The sequence below is a fragment of the Tursiops truncatus genome, chromosome 9 (genome assembly GCF_011762595.2).
Source record: "Tursiops truncatus isolate mTurTru1 chromosome 9, mTurTru1.mat.Y, whole genome shotgun sequence".
NCBI lineage: Eukaryota > Metazoa > Chordata > Mammalia > Artiodactyla > Delphinidae > Tursiops > Tursiops truncatus.
Window position 1 is genome coordinate 102,879,998 of NC_047042.1, and position 14,838 is coordinate 102,894,835.

Genomic DNA, 14,838 nt, shown 5'->3' on the forward strand with positions numbered 1-14,838 from the left:
CTAGAAGATGCTCAGAGAAGGGAGAATGTCCTGGGCAGTGGGAGGGCTGACCAGGAGGAGGGGAAACTGTGAGGGACCTTGCTGGGCCCATTAAGAGTAAATAGAAACTCGGCTTCCCTGGTGGCGCAGTGGTTAAGAATCTGCCTGCCAACACAGGGGACACGGGTTCGAGCCCTGGTCTGGGAAGATCCCACATGCCGCGGAGCAGCTAAGCCTGTGTGCCACAACTACTGAGCCTGCGCTCTAGGGCCCGTGCGCCACAACTGCTGAAGCCTGCGAGCCTAGAGCCTCTGCTCTGCAACAGGAGAAGCCACTGCAATGAGAAGCCCGCGCAGCGCAACGAAGAGCGTAGCCCCCAGAGAAAGCCAGCGCGCAGCAACGAAGACCCAACACATCCAAAAATAAATACATAAATAAATAAATATTTTTTAAAAAAGAGTAAATAGAAACTTAGAGTGAGTCTGATTCAGCATACGGAGAGTATCACCCAGCAGTACTCAGCATCCCGTAGAGAAGCGGGGCGCTGGGGCCCACGTGCATGCAGGGTCTCCTGAAACAGTGTGGCTGCAGGACGGACGGGTCGGTGAGAGAGTGAAGGAGGGACAGGAGAAAATGAAGTTTGTATAATGCGGGCTTACGAGAGGGCTCACGTTTTGGCTGAAACAGAAGTATAGAGTGAACATTTCCTGAAGAAATCAGTAGTATATGGAAGTTTGTGTGGGATGTGATGGTTTCCAGAATTCACGTTCTAGACGATCATGTTCATATCTAAGTCAGGGGAAAGTATGGTTTTTAAAATCCCCAAATTTAGTCTTTTTTTTTTTGCGGTATGCGGGCCTCTCACTGTTGCGGCCTCTCCCGTTGCGGAGCACAGGCTCCGGATGCGCAGGCTCAGCGGCCATGGCTCACGGGCCCAGCCGCTCCGCGGCATGTGGGATCTTCCCGGACTGGGGCACGAACCCGCGTCCTCTGCATCGGCAGGCGGACTCTCAACCACTGCACCACCAGGGAAGCCCAACCAGATTTAGTCATTTTGACAAGGTTTATACCATATGGGATGAAATTTCCCCTACCTCATTTTAACTTGTTTTTCTTGGGTATTGAAATCTGTGATTAAAAAACAAAGAATGGTGTCACCTTGGACACATTATTTAATGGCCTAAGTTTCGATCTCCTTGGCTGTGAAGTAAGACACCGCCCCCCCCCCCCCCCCGATGTCACTGTGCTGTGCGTTCATGAGCTCAGGTGGTCAGGGGCTCTGCACAGGGCCTGGCGGGCAGTGCGTGAGCCACAGGTGGGGGAAGCTGCTGCCGTCACGCCTGGGTCCTCATTATTTCTTACTGTGAAGCAGATGCTCACGCTGGCTTCACAAGGTTACTTGTGTGAATTACGTGCCAGTTGCTGCCGTCGTTATCCGCTGTGCGGTGGAAGTGTGTCAGGAGCATGGGCTTGCACACACACAGGCTGAGAATCCTTGTGAGTAGAAAGGATCATCTCCCGCTCTGGTTGACGGTGCCCAGACCTGAGCCTTGGTTCAGGCTTCGGCCTGGGTTCTTACGCGGGTCCCGAGTCTCTCACCAAGCTCCCCCAGGGCTGTCAGACCAGCCAGAGGAGCAAGAGAATTGACACTGAATCCAGGTGACTACACCAAGTAAGCACCCACTGAGTCCCAGCCCCTGCATTTCACCAAGCCATCATCCCCCAGGTCTCCCTGTCCTGCCTGGCGCCGTCCTGATGCCACCCCGTGCCCAGCTCAGCAGACGGACCTGCAGGTTGCTGGTTGCTCCAGCGGTGGCCCAGGTTCACAACTCGGTCTTTCAGCTTGCCGCCTGATTCTCAGAACACGGACGGGCCTGAAGTCCTTTCCTGGTGCAGCAGTCCCCCTGCTGTGGGGCAGTTCCATACCCAAGGGGCTTTTCTGAGGCTTCGTGGTGCCGTTCGCTCCCTGGCTGGGATCTACCCCACCAAACCCGTATCCAGGCAAACCCTGCCCTAGTGACCTGATGCAGGCTAACATACACCTGCTTGTAAGTGATCGCAGCTCAGGTATTTGAAGAGAGCTATCGTTTCTTAATACACTTTAAAGGCTGAAAATGTTTTCTGTCTTCAAGTAGGTGTTAATATTTTACTATTTGTAAGCTAAAGCCTCATGAAAAATACATATATTTCATTTTTAAAAGATTTTAAATTTCAGTGATTTCTTTTACCTTCTACATCCCATAGCTTGTTTTAGGCTGTGGTGATATTAATGAATCTTATCTGTCCCTTCTGTATTTATCTATTTGAAACTCCTTCTTGGTGTTCCCCCCTCCAGAAGAGGGACAGTCAGGTATACATCAAATTAGTTTAAGGAAACAAGCCGTATAGCTGAAACCAGGTTTTACTTAGGTGAACGTTGCTAATTTATGTAGTCAAATTGCATGGATTGGAGGCGGCGTGACCAGTCAAAGCTTGCCACAACCCAGAGGGCAGACAATTTTCAATTTTATTTTCTGGGCCACTCCACGAAAAATGGTTTAAACATTAAAAAAAAAAAAAGACTGGGGACTTCTCCGGCAGTCCAGTGGTTGAGAATCCATGCTTCCACTGCAGGGGGCACGGGTTCGATCCCTGGTCGGGGAACTAAGATCCCACGTGGCACAGCCAACAACAACAAAAAAAATGACTGAACCTTGATTGCTAATTTGTTATCATCCAGAAAGTTCTGAAATATGTGTATACATGAGGGAAAAGGCCTGTAAAACTATACACAGGTTACTAATGCTATATTTTATAAAGAAATACTTCATTAATAAATGTTCTTTTTAAGTTACCTGGCAAAATATCCATGCAAATGCACACCACGTGTTTCATCGGCTTCACATAAAAATAAGAGTAGTTTCAAAACGAGGAAAGAACGCGGCAGTGAAAGACAGAAGGCAAGTCCATCGAAACTCCTAGTGCAGATGTGATCAGTACCAATGTCGGATAGCCGATGCTGTTAGAAATGTGTTTTTCGAGCGTATTATTACCATAGTAAAAAGTAGTAAATATTGAAGAATATCCATATCAAAGCATCATATTAGTAAAGTCTCAAATAAACATCGCGATAAAATGTATGCATTTGTTAGGGGTCAAAAGCTTTTGGTTTAGTGTGAGTGTGTACAGTATGTATTCTCAGTTATAAATCCAACATTTCTCTGATGTTGTTTGCTTCAGTTGTATCTTAATTGATGCCTTTATCTAGAGTGAGAAGTGATGTTCCCTAATGTCAGATGTCAAACACTGGTGGGGTGAGAATACCCTTGATTTCACCTAAACTGGTAGACACAGACTACAAGAATTTAAGCTTTGCAACTTTCTGATCCATATGTTTCAGTACCATGTGTTTTTATGAAGATGTAACATTTGTGTGTAAATCTAATTTCGTTAATGTTATATAGCCAGTGGTCATATGGGTTTGTGGTGTTTATTGTGTTCATTTTGCATTATTCTTACAACACTGTGGATAGAGCAGACCTTTAAAGAGAGAAGGAAGGCAAATGTAATTTGCAGAAGCATTTTCAGTGTTATAATATGATGTCACATTTAGAAAGAACAGCTAATTCGTAATAAAATGACAGAAAAGTCATTAGAATTTTAAGTTTATGAGAAAGAAGTGTGGTTTTTGAAAGTTGAGAAATACTTCAAAGAATGGGGTGTTATTAAATGAATATTATTTTGATGATACAGTATGTATAATCAATGAATTTCTGGATAAAGAAGTGAAAAAAAGTTGTGAGGCTCTCTTAAGTAAATGTGGTGTTTTAAAAGAATCTCCATAAATGCTTGAAAGGCCAACTGAAAAATGAAGTAATTTTTCAAAATTGAGGTATAGTTGATTTACAATATTAGTTTCAGGTGTACAACGTAGTGATTCAAAATTTTTATAGATTATACTCCATTTAAAGTTACTGTAAAATATTGGCTAAAAAGTGAAGTAATTTGTCTTTGTAGAGTTCTACTGGTAACCTGCAGTTATGGAAAAACGGCAATCTGTTTTAAGAGTTCAGAATTTTTAGCCAATGGAATCTGACTGTATTATTTCTTTTGTAGCAATGTGGTTTCTTAAACATTTCACATTTTCCTGTTTCGTCAGCGATTGCTGATTTTTGTTATGGTACACATTCAGTTTCTTTTTCTTCTGTTGAAATAAAGCAACTTCATAGCTGTGGCTTATGGTTGTGTGAAAAAGGTAGCAAAGAATAGCATGTTTGAGAAGAGTGTCAGGAACACTGAAAGTAGACATTTAGTCTCTTGGATTAGTGGACAGGAAGCTCAGTAATTGCATGGATTTCAGTAAGCTTAAAACTAATATTCTTCTGGTTTTGTAGTGCTGTTAAAACATTGAATTAATTTTTAGATGCTGCATTTTGACATTTGACTGTTTCACTATGGCAGAATCACCTATTTTGTAACATGAGGTTATATATATATATGTGTGTGTGTGTGTATATACAGGGGTGGCGGCTTCAGGAGATAAGTTCCTTGACGTTTGCAGAGGAAAACTTAAAACATGTACACCTTTCTGAAAACTACCGTTCATTTTCCTGCCTTCCACCCTGTTTTCCTGCTGTGCTTCAGGGCCCTCCAGAGTTCCCACAGCACACACCTGGACCTGTTCCCAACAGCTTCAGCCAGCCCCCGCGGCTTCCTCTTCAGGACCAGTGGAGGGCCCCGCCGCCTCCCCAGGAGCGAGACCCTTTCTTCTTAGGAGGTAAAGGATGGCGCAGAGTAACAGAGCAAAGCCGCGTGGGGCGACGTGCCTGAACATGCTTATGTTTTAAACGGTATTTAGCTCCCAATAGGAGATTTTGTTAATAAGAGTGTCAGATTTTTGTCCCATAGCCCTTCTGCCTGTCATTTCAGATGCTAAAATTGGACATTATTGGTATCTGAAATGTGAAAATTTCATACAAAGGAGGAAATCATCTATAGAAAATGACTAATGAAGCAGTCTAGAAATAAGAGGCAAAATGTAGAATTCTTTTCAGACATTCACACCCAACCTCTTGTAATTTTCGTCCATACTAAGACAGTACATAAAACTGATTTCTGTGAAGTGTGTGTTCTGTGTGACCAGAGGGCAGTAACGTTGCAACGCCCTTCCGTTTCAGGTGAACCAAGGTTCCCGAGCCATCTCTTTCTGGAACAGCGAAGTCCCCCTCCCCCGCCACCTCCTCCCACGCTTCTTAGCAGTGGTCACCCTGTGCCCACTCCCAGCCCCTTACCATTCACCCAGCCTGGACCAGCGTTTAATCAGCAAGGACAGCAGCCTGTGTTCCCCAGAGAGAGGCCCGTGAGGCCAGCCCTCCAGCCGCCAGGGCCGGTGGGGATTCTGCACTTCAGCCAGCCGGGGTCCGCAGCAGCACGGCCGTTCATCCCTCCTCGACAGCCCTTCCTGCCTGGCCCTGGACAGCCCTTCCTGCCCGCCCACACACAGCCTAACCTTCAGGTAGGCGTCAGGGGCTGGTTTTGTGTTTCAGAATTCAAGTTAAAACCTTTCACATTTTTATTCTAGTCTGCCAAGATGTGGAGATTATTTAAAGAACGAGGGTATTCAACTTAAATGTGCTCTTTATTAAAGACAACTTCCTTAACAATATTGCTTATCTCCTTAATCGTAGGAGAAATGGAGAAAGTGATTGTCATTTTTTGGGAAATGAAAAAACTCAGTAGTAAGATTTTGTAAAGGATATACTATACATTGCTAATGAAATTAGGGCATGTTTTGATAATACCTTTGCTTATCATTGCAAGATTCTTAAAAGGTTAACAGGAAATAAGGTTCTTTGTCAAATTATGTTTCTGCAATATGTAGTGGGGGAAAAAAAGGGTTGCTGCTCCCTCATTATTTGAGAGATTTGAGTGCCCTCTGCTGGTGTTTTATGTTTCATCAGCTGCCTTGAGTCTGATACCTCTCTTACCCAGTATGTTTTTTCTTGTGTCTTAAGTTTCCTGTTAAGGTATGTAATGATGATGGGCTTGAACCGATTATTTAGAAACACATGGAATATGTACCTAAAGTAAGAACAGGAAAATGGTTATTATATAAGGTGTTACAGTAGGACAAAATGTTTTTTTCTTTTTATTAAAAAAGTATAATTTGGGAATTTCCTGGAGGTCCAGTAATTGGGACTCTGTGATTTCACTGCCGAGGGTGCGGGTTCAACCCCTGGTCGGGGAACTAAGATCCCACAAGCTGCTCTGCACAACCAAAATATATATAAATGTGTGTGTGTGTGTGTGTGTGTGTGTGTGTGTGTGTATAAATATATATACATAATACAATATAATGTAATATATATAATCACTGCATTGCAGAAATAAGTATAGATAGGAATTTGAAAAGGAAATGAAGTCATCCCACCATCTAGAGACAGTTACCACTAACATTTGGGTGCACATGTCTTTCAGTCTCTTTAGTGCTTGCATCCTCATCATGATGCTTTCTTTTCCCAGTTAACATGTTATTACCATCTTCTCATGGTGATGAGTTCTCTTTCACCACGGCATTTGAAAACACTGCACAAGTTGACATTTTACGGCTGTCACTATTTCTGGCCATGTTTATTGGTTTCAGTCCTTGGGTATTGGAAACAGTGCTGCAGGAAACATCCTTGAGGTTGTGTTTGCTCGCATCCTTAGTTATTTCCTTAGGATAAATTCCTGGAATTTCAAGATCTAAAGGATTTAGGGCAAATATAAAATGCAGGGTAGTAGCTTTTGGCTTATCACTGCATTTAAGATAGCATCAGCTTCATCAACAAATCTAAAATGAAATTTTAGTGCCACTTGAAGCTTCTTTCTGGTGTTGGGGTTTTTAAGGAAATGGCTGAGTTGGAACACGAGCAGTACGTACATGATAAACTGTTGCTTCTCTCTTGTTGGCTTGGAAGGGGCCCCTGCACCCTCCTCTGCCCCCTCCCCCGCAGCCCCAGCAGCAGCCCCCGCTCCCGCCCCCGCTCCAGCCACCTTCGCAGCACCAGCCGCCGCCTCCGCCGCCGCCGCCGCACCCGCACCCGCACCAGCACCACCACCTCTCTGTTCCTCCCCCGCCCCTGATGCCCGCGGCTCAGCCCCAGTTCAGGCCTCACATGCAGACGGGGCCGCCTCAGCCAAGCAGCAGTCGGACGCAGTGCCCCCAGCGCCAGGGGCTAAGGCATGTAAGTGTCCAGTTCCTCAGCTGTCTTCCGGGGGCACCTTTTATGTCGCGGGGCCTTGTGTGTCTAGATCCTCCTGTAGTGCGAGATGGCCTTAGTAATTGATGCATAACTTCAGAAAGTAGTTTTGGGTGATAATCATTCTGCCTTTGCCAGTGGCTGTCTGTCTCCGTGGGCACTGAATGCACAAGTAAATGAATTCAGGAGGAGTTTCTTGAACATCCTTTGTTGTTGGGCAGTACTCTGGTTCCTGGGAATACAGCAGTGAATGAGAGAGACACATTTCCTGCCTTCATGGAGCTTATAGTTAATCGTGGGGGATGGACTGCATTGATCTGTGAGGTTACCTCTCGAGTACCATCGGCAGATGTGCGGCTTGTCGTGCATTGAAAGAGACTGGGAGATGTGTGTCGCTTTAAAAGTCAAAGACTAGTCACGGTTACTGTCTTACCCTCCATTAAATAACTAACCGCGTAAAGAGGCTCAGGGTTAGAGTTCCAGGCTGTAAGGTGAGATAGTTGGGTTTTCCCTTTAATACTGGTCCTTTTGACCTTGAGCTTCAAGCATGTCACTTAGCTGCTTTTAATCTCAGTTTTTTCATACCCGCCTCTTTGTTTCTTAAAGTAACATTGAGACTAAAATGATGTAAGAAGTGAGAAAGGATTTCTAGATCTGGAAAGAGGGTGCTTTGTAACCTGGGCTTCCTTTTGTAAGAACAGGGGCAGACGACACCCCCAGTCTTGAGCTGAGCAGCCGTGGAATGCAGTCCTCCCCCAGCCATCTCACAGATCTCCACACTCCTCTAGGCGCTGGGTCTCTGTTAAGGATCCTCAGGGTGAACATGACCTGACTGTCTCCTCCCCGATGAGAGCGATGGGCATCTTCCTCCTTTTTCTTAGGGCACTAACTTAATGCTTCGTTCTTTGTTTGTTCTACCTTCAATTTAGGGGACCCATTGACAGTGGTGGTGCCATTAACCCAGCTGACTCCTTGTGCGGGAGTCCTTGTTGCACTGCTGATTCTGTTAAAAATGTTTGTCCCCACCCTGTAAGTCACCTGGTGTAATATCCGTAAAGAGGAGCCTGTCTGTAGGCAGGTATGGTACCTTTCCCAGCCCCAGTCCTTATCAGTAAGGGTATGTTACTATGTAGAGCAGAAAGCATTTATGCAGGGAAAAAATGTTTACCAACAGGAAGGTGTCTGCCCCCCAAAGGAGAAGTCACGTATTCAGTTAGAATGATTTTTAAAAATATTTTAATCTAATGTGCCTTTTTATGTTTCTTCTCCCAAGTTTCCAGTTGTAATTAGAATTTCTTTCTTCTTGTGATGATAGAACACAACTTCTCAGAATGTAACCAAACGACCAATGCAGCAAATGCAGCCAACTGCTCCAAGAAACAGTAATTTGCGTGAATTACCAATAGCACCATCACATGTTATAGAAGTGAGTAACAGTCGCTGCTCCTCCGCACCAGCCGGGGCTCAAGTAAAGCCTATTATCAGCACGTCACCGCCCACGAGGCCCGGGGTGGGGCCCAGGACTGCGCAGGGGAAGGCTGATGTGAAAGTCAAGCCAGTTAGCCCTGTGGGCCGGCCTAAAGAGGAAGCAAAAACAGAACCAGAGGTAGGACTTTTCTTTTTCTAATTAAAAAATAATGTTTGGTTTCAAACAGGGAGACCTTATAATCAAGGTCTGTACCTCTTATCTCAGTTCACTCTCACCCAGTGAGTTCTTCACAAAATCATCCCACCTTCTTTTAACCTAACAGCCATGTTCATATAAGATACACTTTCATTCTCACTGGTACTATATCAGATTGTATTCATGTATTTATACAGTTATAGTTGTGTGTTACAGAATCTGTGTATATCAGGGATCTTAACCAACTGTTTCTCTGAAGGGCCCAGATAACAAATATTTTAGGTTTTATAGTCCAAATTGTCTCAGAATTACTCAACTCTGCTGTTTTATCACAAAAGCAAACATAGACAGTCTTACATCGATGGGCATGGCTGTGTTCTGGTAGCACTTTATGACAAAGTCAAGCGTTGGGCTGGATGGGCTCATGGGCCATAGTTAGCTGACCCCTTACATTTACTCTTATGTTCCTGTGGCTTTTCTGGTTTTACACTGTGAACTTCTAGAAGGTAGGACCAGTTTAGACCTTTAAATAAGATGGGGAGGGGTGTTTTGTTCTGAATTGTGTATATTATTGCTGATTTCTAAATAGGTATAAATGTTGTAAGAATAAATAATAAATGCAAGTCAGTATTCTACATGATTTCCAATTGAGATGTTATTTGTACCTTTGTTTAGTTTTGGCCACTTGATTATGTTTTGCTTAGAGGCAGTTCAGTGTTAATGCAGTATTAGTCACAAACTTTCACATTTTTAAAAAAAATTTCTTTACGTCAGTAAAATTTATGCCTGAGACAAACCCCTTGAGGCCCTTGGTCTCCTGTAAAAGAAGTGAATGCGCTTGTCTAATGCTTCCCTGAAGTCAGGATTCCATTGCGGGCTGTTCCCTGGAATTATAGATACAAAAGTTGGGCAGTATCTGTATAATGTAGGTTCTGATGAAGCATAGGCATCTAGTGTAGCACAGGTTAGAACACGCCCTTGGAATGGTCCGCTGTCGCTAGCAGTGCGGCTCTGAGCCAGTTCCTTCACTTATTCCAAGCCTCAGTTTCCTTAACTATTGGGTGTATGTGCCTGAGACGTGGCAAGAGACCAGTATGTGGAAGTTACGTTAATAATAATATATATAATGTAATAAGTAAGTATATCTATTAACTTCATAAAATAATGGCACGAAGTTTCCTTAGATGAGAATATAAGCCCTTAATCATAATAAAAACAAGCGTTAACTGTTTTTTGCCTTTCAATCAATTAAAGTGCGGGGGTGTGTGTGTGTCAGATTTTCTTCTAATAAATTATTATAGCAGCTGTAATGTAATGTTTCCAAGTCAGAAATGTAAGTATAAAGTGAAAATACTGAGTTAACGTTTAATAACATCTTATTAGAAGAAGGGTGACATTTCGGTTTTAAAATCAGTATATGAAAAAATCATGTAGATTTACAGACGGGATTGGGATAGTTTATAAAAAGAAATCATTGCTAAAAATTTCATCCTGCTTTTAGTTTATAGAGCTAGCTCCTGACTCATGTGTGTAAATGGATTTGGCTCAAAAATGAAGTCACATTTACTTTTGTAGTAACAGTGGCTAAATAAAAAGAGAAAAGTGACTTTTTAGGCATACCACTAGCCACGTTTGTCCCTTTCATAATAGTTGAGTTAATAAGCAGGCTTCTGAAGAAGTCTTCTGTAGGATAAAATGGATGCTTTGTGCGTGAAGTGGAACTTGCAGGTGGCCATAGTGTAAGTGGTGCGTGTCTTAATTTGTTTGCTTTTAATTTTCTGTGCACATAGAATGGGACCAGGAGTAAAGTGTTTTTTTTATTTTTAAAACCTTCTGTTTGTTTTGCTTAGGTAAGTGTGGTTTATCTTCTTATATGCACCCAGTTGGTAATGATATAATGAAGGACAAATCTATTTAGAAGTATTCCTACCTATATTCTTGAACATACTTTAACTCTTTTTTGATTACATGGGGAAAAATCCTAGTGAATGTTAATTATTCTTGCATTTGAAACAGTGGGTCCTCTGGACCTGTTATTATTTCCCCAGAATGCCCTGGCCCCTGTACTTTTTGAACTTCTGTTTTTCTGTCTTCCTCTTAATGTCACTTCTAGCTCTGTGTAGCCCTCAGCCAACTTAAGATTTTCTGTTTCAGGTCTGTCCTAGACTTTGAAATTAGGTGACTGAGTTGATCAGGATTGCTGCTAAAATGACAAGCAAGCCCCAATGAGGGGGCTTGGCTCTGTGTCTTGTAGGTCAAGTGCACGGGCTCTGGGGGCACCAGCCAACTCTTCAGCTACATTGTGGTCTTGTAATTCCTAACTTCTAAGGTTTATTTGCTAACAGCTGAATTCTAGGTAGAGTAAATCCTATTATATTCTTTTGCAAAGGATCTGTGAGTGATGATATCTATGTTTTTTTTTAAAGAAAATTATTACAATTTTAAACAAATGCTAAACTTTCCTCTTTGGATGCTTTTTTTTTTTTTTTTTTTTTTTTGCGGTACGTGGGCCTCTCACTGTTGCGGCCTCTTGCATTGCGGAGCACAGGCTCCGGATGTGCAGGCTCAGCGGCCATGGCTCACAGGCCCAGCCGCTCCGCGGCATGTGGGATCTTCCCGGACCGGGGCACGAACCCGTGTCCCCTGCATCGGCAGGCAGACTCTCAACCACTGCGCCACCAGGGAAGCCCCTGGATGCTTTTTTTAAGAAAATTATTGGACTTTTTACAAAGATTCTTCTGATAGACTTTCAGAATGGTTTGGGACTGGCATATTAAAGGCATTCCTTATATACCATTAATATTCCAATACTGCAATTGGCAGCATTTTGATTCTGAGGAGAGTGCATGAGTTCAAGGTCAGAGAGATTGATTTGTGCTGTTCATTATAAGCAATTATTCTGTGACAAATGAGTTTGAGATCAGGCTGAAAATTCTGTACGAAAAATCAATAGTTCTAATCAGACCCTTTCAGGTCATTTACACCCCACCTTTTGTTGGTTCGTCAGAGGAGAGCCAGATAAAACCTGTGTGACAGCGAGGCCTCCCTACTGTTGCAGTTTCCATTTCAAACATATTTTGATATCTTAAATGAATAGTTTAATTGGTTTCAAAGTTGTAAATGAGTGGAAATTTACATTATTTCATTTTTAATATTCTGATAAGATTTTCCAAATTAGCTTTAGCTGTGTAATTTTTTTTTCCCTCCCCAGGGGAAGGAGTTATACTTAAAGTCTATAAGCAGATTTTGAACGGCTTCTTTCAATCCTGAATTAAAGGGTTTTTAGAAAGTGCCTTTTCTTAAGTTTGCTGAAACAGACTGGAACTGTCACCTAGCCTTGCACTCTAAACCATGCGTGTTTTCTGCTTCAGTTTCCTGATGAAGATGAAGAAACGAGGTTATACCGCTTAAAGATAGAAGAACAGAAGCGCCTCCGAGAAGAAATCCTGAAGCAGAAGGAGCTGCGGCGGCAGCAGCAGGCCGGCGCGAGGAAGAAGGAGCTGCTCGAGAGGCTGGCGCAGCAGCAGCAGCAGCTCTGCCCCCCGCCGGCCCTGGCTGGGCAGGAGGAGCAGCTGTCGGCACCGTCGCCCACCAATGGTAACCCACTGTTACCCTTCCCGGGGGCACAGGTCAGACCGCATGTGAAAAACAGACTTCTCGTGAAAAACCAAGATGCCACTGTTTCAAATGTTCCACCCAAAACATCCAATTTTGTGCCATCTGGTGCTAACACGCAGTATCAAGGACAGCAGATGAAACCACTGAAACATTTGAGACAGGCCAGAACCATACCTCAGTGTCCAGCTCAGCACAAGGTCCTGCAGGTGAAGCCTGCAGACGGGGAGGGACCGCCACCCCCCTCGCAGACTGCTCGAGCCGCGTCCCTCCAGGGCCGGCCCCCGGAGGCCAAGCCTGGCGCGAAAAGGACTGTCATGCACCGGGCCAACAGCGGTGGCGGAGACGGGCCGCACGTCAGCTCCAAGGTCAGGGTGATTAAGTTGTCAGGCGGGGTAAGTTGACGAGGTCACCAGTGCCTCTTGGAATCTATGTTTCACTTAGTATGTCCTAACTCCCAGAGAGGATATTTGAAGGAAGGGAAGTAAAGTTGCCTGTCTTAGAATCATGTGGACCAGCCTCTCCCCACTTGAAGCTGGTGTAAGAATTGTCGTTTAAATCCTGCTTCCAATTGGGACCCATGTTTCAGTTGTCTCTTGAGTCTTAGTGAAAAACCAGTGTGACAGTTCCTAAATTAGACGTTTCTCAGTTTTAGCTTCTTTTTATAGATAATTTATGCTAGCATCATCAGTTTGTTTTAAAAATAAAATTTCCTTTACCACAGAACACATAATTCGTTGTGTGTAGCTTTAGACTCAGGGAGCATCTATGGCAGCGGGGGGCGGGGGGGCAGTGTGTGTGTTGCTTTTAAGCAGCGTTGTTTCAAAGACTGGTTCCCGTCTTCCAGGTGAAGCTAATTGCCCACCACCCCGCCCCCACTTGAGGGAGAAAGGGATTGACAGTATTCTAAAGTGAAATCATGTGTGATCCTACCATGTGCTTTCAGAAGTGGGGCACCCCTCATTTCTTTCTTCACCTCATAACAGTGCCCATTTTAGAGCATTTTTCAGTAAAGCACAGTAATTGCAGTTTGGATAAATTCAGTACTTAAACTAAACAGAGTTGCTGCAGATAGATTCCCATTGCAGGAGATTCTCCCGTCAGCGTCTGTAGAATACTTGCTTCCTTGATTCTGCCCTATAGTCTTTATTTATTAGAGAAGGTAGCACTCGTCTCTTGCTTTAATTATATTAATTCTGCAACAGACTCTTTGGTCCGAGTAACTGTCGTGCTCTCTGTCGCAGCTCCCCATTGTGTGCAATTTGTGTTACAAACTGGGGAAGAAGGGGGGAGAACCGTAAGACACAGGCTCTTAGAGCAAACCAGCTACAGATGATTCCTTTTAAAACCACAAAATATTTACAGGAAAAAAAGAAAGGGACTTCTAATCCTCAGTTCACCCAGGGACAGCAGCACCACTAGGAACGGGCGGGAGCTGTTTGCTGTGCTGGATTAAGGGCGGCTCCTTGTTGCTGCTTAATTAGTCGAGTTTTAATTGCTTTTGTTTCTAGGTTTGTAGACTAAGGTGTGAAGTTTTTCACACGCCATAAGAAAATTTGTGATAGAGCAAATCTGTTGTTTCTCACCTCGGTTCATGGTGATTCAAAATGTTGATAAGTAGATGGCCTGTATTATATCAGATTGCTTAAATACTGTATGAATTTATTATCTTTAGGTGAAGACCCAAGTGTTCATCAGTTTCCGGTGTCTGTGTGGCCTTTTGCTTTTGACCATATTTTAATCATACTTTGTTGGTGTCTCATTTTTTTACTTGAGTTAGAAACTTCTGAGGGTGGGCCATGGGGCGATGGTTTGGGAATAGGCCTTTTCCCTGGGCAGCCACAGTGGTGCGGTGCGGGCCTGTGCACTCTGGGCTCCGGCAGACTAGGAGGTGCAGGGCACAGCTCTGCTGTCCACAGGCAGCCTTCAACTAATGAATTTATCTACTTCAGCAGAATTTATCTACCTCAATTTGCTTTTTTCTCCTGTGGAAAAAATATAGTTTTTATATCAGACCATATTCCAAAATCATGCTGTATAATTTTACAATACACAGGAAAACAACAGAGGAATTTTACATGAAAATAGCTGTCTGCCAAACTTTGAAATGGTTTTTTAGCTCCCTTTTTAATTCTTAAGTATTAAGTTAATTAACCAACATGTTCTGTATATTAGGATTTATTCCAAAAATTCCTCCAATAGCATGTTGGCAACTTTCACCTTATCAGAGGATAAATGTCTCTCGTTTGTTTGTATCTCTCTGAACCAGAACAAACAGTGTTTCCCTAAAGGCCTGGGTTTTTTGGTGTGTTTTTTTGGTGGGTAGGAACTATTTGTAACATACCCATTGTGCAAAAAGGAGACAGTTCTTGTAAGTGCTAAGTACGCTCTCATTTTTCC

The 14,838-nt window shown here is 43.5% G+C and overlaps 1 protein-coding gene across 11 annotated transcripts in view; it reads left to right on the top strand.

Annotated features, from left to right (window-relative positions):
* The window catches only part of RBM33 (RNA binding motif protein 33), a 117,221-nt gene that overhangs the window by 71,875 nt on the left and 30,508 nt on the right, over positions 1 to 14,838 (top strand). For 8 of the 11 annotated variants that reach the window (XR_004528223.2, XM_019930260.3, XM_019930261.3 and 5 more), the window contains 5 exons: positions 4,603 to 4,735; positions 5,136 to 5,473; positions 6,918 to 7,184; positions 8,515 to 8,805; positions 12,195 to 12,833. Coding sequence is in view for 10 of the 11 variants with exons in the window: in XM_019930260.3 (XP_019785819.1) it covers positions 4,603 to 4,735; positions 5,136 to 5,473; positions 6,918 to 7,184; positions 8,515 to 8,805; positions 12,195 to 12,833 (1,668 nt within the window). In the remaining variant the exon portion in view is untranslated. The remainder of the gene's footprint in view (positions 1 to 4,602; positions 4,736 to 5,135; positions 5,474 to 6,917; positions 7,185 to 8,514; positions 8,806 to 12,194; positions 12,834 to 14,838) is intronic. The other 3 variants (XM_019930262.3, XM_019930263.3, XM_019930267.3) reach the window with 1 other exon arrangement.